The 7,885-nt window shown below is 52.8% G+C and overlaps 1 protein-coding gene across 1 annotated transcript in view; it reads left to right on the forward strand.

Annotated features, from left to right (window-relative positions):
• LOC106809942 overlaps window positions 1-7,885 on the forward strand; it is a 58,800-nt gene that overhangs the window by 14,448 nt on the left and 36,467 nt on the right. Inside the window, exon 2 of the mRNA XM_014813180.1 lies at window positions 4,127-4,162. Within this exon, the coding sequence (XP_014668666.1) occupies window positions 4,127-4,162 (36 nt within the window). The remainder of the gene's footprint in view (window positions 1-4,126; window positions 4,163-7,885) is intronic.

The raw sequence follows: 7,885 nt of genomic DNA on the forward strand, positions 1-7,885 counted from the left end.
TCGTTACGTTCGCCCTCGTTGCGTATTTCTTGGGACGCCTACGTCTGTTGTTAGCTTTGATGAACTCGCTATAACCGGCGCATTGGGAAAACGACGGGGGGCAAGACATTAAGTCTCGATTCGCGTTCATGGCTGTTTGGAATTTCGTGAACACACGCGGCGGCTCGGGTAGCAAAGTAATTATGGGAGTGTATCGGGGACATCTACGGATGGCTGGAAATTCAGATGGGAACCGCTCGGGCCGTCTCTAATTGCGACAGATCGCCAATGATTATTACGATCAGCGAACCAATATAAGTGATAAAAGTGACGCAGGTGTTAAATACCGCCGAATATGTGTATTATATTGTTGTGAAGGTGATTGGTTTGTTTAGCCGTGAATCCTGTCGATTTTTTTACAGTTTCTAAGACCTAATTAAATTCTTTGTGTTTCTTTTGTATTGATTCTTACCCCGTATTTCGGTGAGATCATTTGCCGAAGTGCGTTTTCTCGGCATGTTGTGCTCTGTTAGACCGACCAGCTTTATTTCGGGGCGATTACTCACGCTCTCCATAGCACACAACAATAAGCATTATCTTGGTAAGCTAAAGACTGCCGATTAGACTACGACGGTCTCTTTTAGTGATTGTATGTCCGGATGCTGAATAACTATTCTTATTATTACCATGCTTTATTGCATGTATCAAGAGTAGATGATAAAGAACGATAATGTTATAGCTGTCTTATCTACCTTGATTATATTCAAATAAAAACTACTTTACCGGGAAGACAGACTCTTTTTCATGGAAAAAATGGAGTCAACACTTTGTGGTACTAACCAGTCGCAGAAGATTTAAAGAGTCAGCAGTAGCAACATAGATTGGAGCTGCACATACATATATGATGTCGTTGTGTCAGCGGCATTCCCGTCGGCTGTGGCAATAAACGTTACAGTATATCGGTGTTACGAACTAGATTATCCGAACATAGTGGAGGGTTTTTGCGTTAGTAACGCAAACAATTTTCTCTGCTCTGTAGTTCCCGACCATTAGTTTGTACCAGCGGTGAGGATGGCGGCGGCGGTGGTAGTTATGGTGTGTACTCGTGTCGCGAATTGGGGGGTCGGTGAAGTTGAAATCCTGTCTGCCGGGTATAGTCAAAGTGAATGACATATACGCGTAAAGTGCCTGAATCTGTCAACGTTGAAGACTGTCTCTCTTTATCGTTAAGTGAAATGACCGGTCGTCACTGCTCGCGATACAACAGACTGTAGAGTTAATCAAGTATTCGAGAGCCGGCGCATTAAGAGAACAAGTCTGATCGAAATGTAATAATGGTAGAGTGTCGTGTAAGTCATGGGACACTGCTAACAAAGCGGTGCATGAACTTGTGATCCATTAGCGTGCACTGAATTGCCCATTGCGTGCTAATGTTACCGAGCGGCTGTGTTGTGCCTCAATGTGCATTCCGGTCTGTTTTTGCATGCTGACTGTCTTGCAATCATCTGCGCTCGTGCTGCATACTGCTGTATACCTGCAGGATTAATTACTTTGATGTAATGTTATTGTTGCTTGTCGTCGTGGTGAAGTTAACGGCCCAGTGTGTAGCACTATACGTGTGCAACGCTTAAGAAAAAGCCACGATGTTCTTCGGCAAGCGAGGCGCGCCCAGGATATGACAGTAAATGCATTCGCGTGCTAGCGAACGTAGACAGGCCCGCTTCTTCACGGGGAGAAATAGCTCGGGCGTTCTAGCGGACATTTCGGCTCACGAGGCGAAGTGTGTAACACGATAACCCGCGCCTGTCTAATCTTAAGCGGAAAGGAGCATACACGTTTAAAACACCGAGGCAGCGGCCCGACGCATTTACCGTCTCATAATGATGTATTGAGTTCAGTTATAGGTGAAAAAATTTGCTGTTATCGTCATAGGGAACGGCGCTATATATCTTACATGGCCACTTTAGCCTTCATTCCGCCGCATGGACGAGTGGTCAAACGTCGTGACTTTAACTATGCCCGCGCCACGCACAGCCCTGACCGGGTAATTTCGCGTCGATATGACTTCGCTCTTCAACTTTGTTCAAGCGCGGCTTACGCGGAATGCAGCGCGCCGGTTGCTGCTTCGTACTGTATACTTCCTGAGTCGTCCAGTCTGAGGCATAACATGTGTCCCGCACATCAACGACACAGTGTTGTTGCGATGCGTAAAGCCTAGACGTTTTATCACTTCGCATGTCTAGGTGAAAAGTGTTATACCGCAGACAGTGCTGTTAAACTGTGCGACGAAAAAGTATAAGCCTTTAGTGACCGCGCTGTTATGGGTCGGTCGTTAGACTTCTTACGGGCAGAGGCAACGTCGCAATGATATAGTAGCATACAGGTAGTGGTGTGGGTGTGTGTGTGTGGACTGATGTGTGTCGTGTGTCGTGTGTCGTGGTTGTGTGGTGTGTAGTGTGGGTGTTCGTGAGTGGTGTTGGTGTTGTGTGTCTGTTGGGTCGGTGTGGTTGGGTATTGTGTGTTTGTGTGTAGTGGTGGTTGTGTGTGTGTGTGTGTGTGTGTGTGTGTTGGTGTGTGTGGAAACATTGTCAAACTACAAGGTGTAATTGTAGTGACAGCTGCCGCGACATTTCAGTGCACTTTGGAATGACCATAAAAATTGCAATAAAATTAAATGGATGTAGCCAACAGTTGCTTGTGCTGCTGTAGCCGCCCTTAATAGAGTCTCTGACAACCCGGACTTCGGTGCCAGGCTAGCCAGATTTTCATCTCTCAGCTGTGGTTTTGTTTGAGTCCAGACTGGGCTCCAATTCCAAAACAAACAAGCTTCCAATTCCATCATGGGCAGGACCACCATCACCAGACAGCTTCCATATTCATACTCACATAGGTTCTCCATATTCCAGCCCACTCAGGATTTTCATTCCAACTCACAGAGGGCCACTATACTAACTCAGACAAGATCTTTATTCCATCTTAACCATGGTATTTAATTCATCTTATACAGGGCGAGTGAATGTGATTACTGAATTCCACGTGTTAACTGCATGTTTAACGATTACCCGGCCAATCTCAACCGCGCTCAACAATCTATAGCATAACAGCTGCGAGCTGGCATTCATAGCAACATATCAGGAGTGTATAATAAAGACTCCTATTATGCACACAGTAATACTCTTATATATGATTACCTCCGCCAGGGGCTTGGCGGAGGTTATGTTTTCACCGGCGTGTGTTTGAGTGTTGGTTTTTGGGTTTGTTAACATGCACGTTTCAGTTCACTTCCGCTAGATCCGCTGGCTGTAGACTTACAAACACGCAACCACAGGCTAAGGGGCAACCACAGTCCTCCCCCACCTGCACGCTCGCACTAATCCGGATCCAATTAATTATTTAATTAATTAATAAAAAATTTCACATTGAGAGAATTCAGCTGCCTTGGCGGAGGTCTGTGCTCTCCGAGTGCTCTAGTTATTAGTCTATATTATACACCCCTAAACATATCGCGGTAATGCATAGTATAAAAATGGTCTAAGTTGCGCGTCTGTCTGTCTGTCCCGAGCACCGCAGTGTTCGCGGTACGAGCACATGTACGGGCGTGCTAGCTGACGTGCAGTATTTCCTGCAGCGTGTGGTCCAGATGAGGCTGTGAGGCAGGCCTGTGATGACAACAGCGGCCGCATGATGACAGCACCAGCAGTAGCTGCGGTGCAGATAAAGTAAGACGGCCGAGCAAGACGAATCACAGATGAACCGTGTAACGCGCGGCTTGTTAATAACGAAAAATGGAGTCAAACTTTGTGTGTCTAACAGTCGCAGAGGTTTAAAGAGTCAGCAGTAGCAACATAGAGCTGCACATACATATATATACTCGTGTGTGTCAGCGCATCCCGTCGGCTGTGCATAACGTTTACATATATGCCTTACGAACGAGATTTCGAATAGTGATTTTGCGCTTAGAAGCAATCAATTTTCTCCGTGTAGTTCCGCCATTATTTGTACAACGGTGATGGTGGCGGCGGCGGCGGCGGATGGGGACCGTGCATGGTGGCGGGGCGGGTGAACGTTGAATCGCGCCGAAGTCAAGTGAAGCCATACGCGTAAGGCGCTGAACTGTCACCTGAAATGTTCCCTTTATCTATTTTAGGTGAAAGTGACGCCGTCGCCCGCATGCAACGATTTGGTAAGTTAATCAAGTTATTCGAGAGCCGCTGTAAAACAAGCAGGAGTGTAATAATGTAGAGTGTCTATATTATGACACTCCTTAAACAAATGCGTGCATGAACTTGTGATCCATTTAGCGGTGGCACTGATTGCCCATCTTGCTATGTATCAGCGCTGTGTGTCCCTCAATGTGTGTCGGTCTGTTTATCTGACTGTCTTGCAATCAGTTCTCGCTCGTCTGCATGACTGTCTGTCTACCTGCCGGATTACTTACTTTGATGTATGTTATTGTCGCTGTCCGTGGTAATAACCCGATTTGTTAGCACGATACGCACGCTTAAGAAAAAGCCACGAGTGTTCTCCAAGCGAGGGCGCCAGGTATAGCGTACATGCACGCGTGCTAGCGAACTAGGACAGACGCACTCTCACGAATGCTCGCGTTCCATAATTTCGGCCTGCCACGGAGCAAGTGTGTAACATCGATTACCGCGCCTTCAGATCTTAGCGGAAACGGAGCATACGGTTTAAAACACCGATGGCAGCCCTGACATTTACAGCATAATGATGTATTGAGTCAGTTATAGTTGAAAAAAATGTTGTGTTGTCGTTCATGGAACGCGCATATATATCTTTATGGCCACTTTAGCCAATTTCATTCCGCGCCCGAGAGTGGCAACGGTCGGTGAGCTGTTTCACTATTGCCGCGCCACCACATAATTCGCTCATGACTCTTTCACTTGTCACGGGCTTGCCGCAGTGCGCGCCCTTGCTGCTCCTACTGTTACTCCTGTCGCAGCTGCATAACATGTGTCCCGCACATCAACAACATGTTTGTTGCATCGTAAAGTCTAGACGTTTTATCACTCATTCTTGAAAATGTTTACCGCAGACATCTGTTGACTGTGACGAACAGGTATAGAGCTTTAGTGACCGTTGGTATGGTGTGGAGATTTACGCAGAGGCAGTCCAATATATATATACAGTGTGTGTGTGTGTGTGTGTGTGTGTGTGTGTGTGTGTGTGTGTGTGTGTGTGTGTGTGTGTGTGTGTTAATGAATACTTAACGCTTGTAAAAGGCGTGGTCGATGATCGAGCCTGTTACAGCGCGTATGCACGCCGACGGACGGACGACGCGCCGACTTGCGCGGGCCGGGGGTTTGTGCGTGTCAGAGTGGGGAGTCAGTACGCAGCGTGGTACAGGTATAGCGGACGGACGGACGGCGCGCGGAGTTTGAGCGGCCGGGGTTTTGTGCGTGTCGGCTTAGCAGTGGTAGAGTCATTACAGCCGGTGTATGGTGGGATACATCGTCGGCCGCCCTCGTTAGCAACCATACTTGCCGAGGCGGCAGGCGGCCTACTTAATTTATGCTGATTGCGTTAAGACGTTTTCCACACACAGTGATGGGAAGCAGGAGAGTGAGGCTACGGTGAGATGATATGCACGCATTTTCTCAGTCTCTCGCGTTTCTATCTACGCTACTCCGTGCGCACGGTGCGCACGGACGGTCGCACTGCATTGCACGCGCACGCACGACGACGCACGCAGGGAGGCCGCACGCAGGTAGGCAGGCACGCGCGCTACGCGGCAGGCACGCGCGCACGCACGCACGCAGGGAGGACGCGCACGCGGTGTAGGCAGGCACGCACGAGGACGCACGCACGCAGGCAGGCACGCACACACGCGTTAATTTAGTATATATATATTGGCGGCGCTGATTTAATGGCGGGTTGGTCTCTAATGGTCCAGTACGCCTTGCGAATAGCGATTTCTTCAGCTTTGAGACGTCTTTCTCTCGGCAAAACGAAAGAACGGGGGGGGAAAATTTGTGTGTTTAGGTGGCGCTCGTCAATACGCTCCACCCGCGGCCGTCGCGTGACCGTTACTGCTCGTAAGTTGTTAAGCTGTTCGAATCGCAACGCGCGATACTTGCGTAAGCCCCTTTCGACATCGCGAATGGTCGCTTACGAGAGAGAAAGAGAGGGGGGAGGAGAGAGAGAGAGAGGGGGAGAGCGAGAGAGCGCGAGAGGAGAGAGAAGGGGGAAGGGGAGGAAGAGAGAAGAGGAGAAGGGGAGAGGAAGGAGAAGAGGGAGAGAGGAGAGAGAGGAGAGAGAGGGAGAGCGAGAGGGGAGAGAGAGGAGGAAGAGAGGGAGAGTAGAGAGGGAGATAGAGGAGGGAGCGCCGTTGGCCGTGTATTTGCTTTGATACCTCTGTTTTGTGTCAGACGTGCTTTTTACATCGTTGTACGTGTATATGACCGCTGCGCCGTGCTCCCTTCTTCGTGCATGTGTACTACGCAGTTTTTGCCGTCTGAACTCTCTACCTTCGTTAGCTTCGTGCTTGTCTACGGTGATGCTAAACTTGCTTCCCGAGTTGTAGCATTCAGAGTAAGGTTTGCACAGCGCACTGTGTTAGAGTGTTTGGCTTGTTGACTGTCCGCTGCGCGACGTGCCGACGTGGCGGGCGCGTCTGGTGTGATCGGCGCTGAGACGTGGATTGCGACGTGGGGTGCCGCCGTGGGGCTGACGTGGGATGCGACGTGGGTGCCGACGTGCGTGTGACGTTGGATGCCGGACGTGGGCCGACGTTAGATGGCGACGTGGGTGCGACGTGGGGCGGAGTGGCGCGACGGGTGCTGACGTGAGTGCTGAGTGCGTGCTGACGTGCCGTGCTGGACGTAGTGCCGACGGGGGTGCTCGACGGGGTGCCAGGTAGATGCCGCGTGGGTGCCGCGTGGGTGCCGACGGTGGATGCCGGAGTGGGATGCCGACGTGGTGCCGAGGTGGATGCGACGTGGGTGCCGACGTGGGATGGCGAGTGGATGCGACGTTAGATGCGACGTGCGGCTGCGCAGTGGGTGCGACGGGGGCACCGCGGCGGCGCGGCGGGGACGGGCGGCCGGCGCGTGGCGGGCCGCGCGCCGGGCGGCGGCCGGCGCCGGCGGCGGGGCGCGGCGGCGGCGAGCGGGCGGGGCGGGGCGCGCGGCGCCGCCCCGGGGGGGGCCGGGCGGGCGCCGGGCCGGCGGGCGCGGGGCCGGGGCGCGCCGGCGGCGGCCGGGGGGAGGCTGCCGACGTGCGTGGCTGACGTGGGTGCGACGTGGTGCTGAGTGGTGCGCGGTGGATGCCGAGTGGATGCCGACGTGGTGCCGACGGGATGCGGTGGATGCGACGTGGATGCCGAAGTGGCGGATGCGACGGGGGTGCGCGTGCGTGCCGAGTGGGTGCCGACGTGCGTGCTGACGTGGATGCGACGGGGTGGCCGACGTTGGATGCGACGTGGTGCCGACGTGGCGTGCCGGCGTGCGTGCGAGTGGTGCTGCGTGGATGCGACGTAGATGCCGACGTGCGTGCCGGACGTGGTGCCGACCGTGGTGCCGACGTGGCGTGTTGCGTGATGCGAGTAGATGCCGACGTGGGTGCCGACGTGGTGCTGACGTGGGTGCCGACGTGGGTGCTGACGGTGCGTGCCGACGTGAGATGGCCGACGTTGGATGCGACGGGATGCGACGTGGATGCGACGTGGATGGCCGCGTGCGTGCCGACGTGGGGTGCGCGTGCGTGCTGACGTGGGCATGCGACGTGGATGCGACGTGGATGCCGACGTGGGTGCTGACGTGCGATGCTGACGTGGGTGCCGACGTGGATGCCGACGTGGATGCCGACGTGGGTGCCGACGTGGGTATCGGTGGCGACGCGGAATTTTGCGCGATTACTAGCGATGACGTAACAACAGATCGCAGACGAC

This window comes from Priapulus caudatus, unplaced genomic scaffold (assembly GCF_000485595.1).
Source record: "Priapulus caudatus unplaced genomic scaffold, Priapulus_caudatus-5.0.1 Scaffold398, whole genome shotgun sequence".
NCBI classification, from domain to species: Eukaryota; Metazoa; Priapulida; class Priapulimorpha; order Priapulimorphida; family Priapulidae; genus Priapulus; species Priapulus caudatus.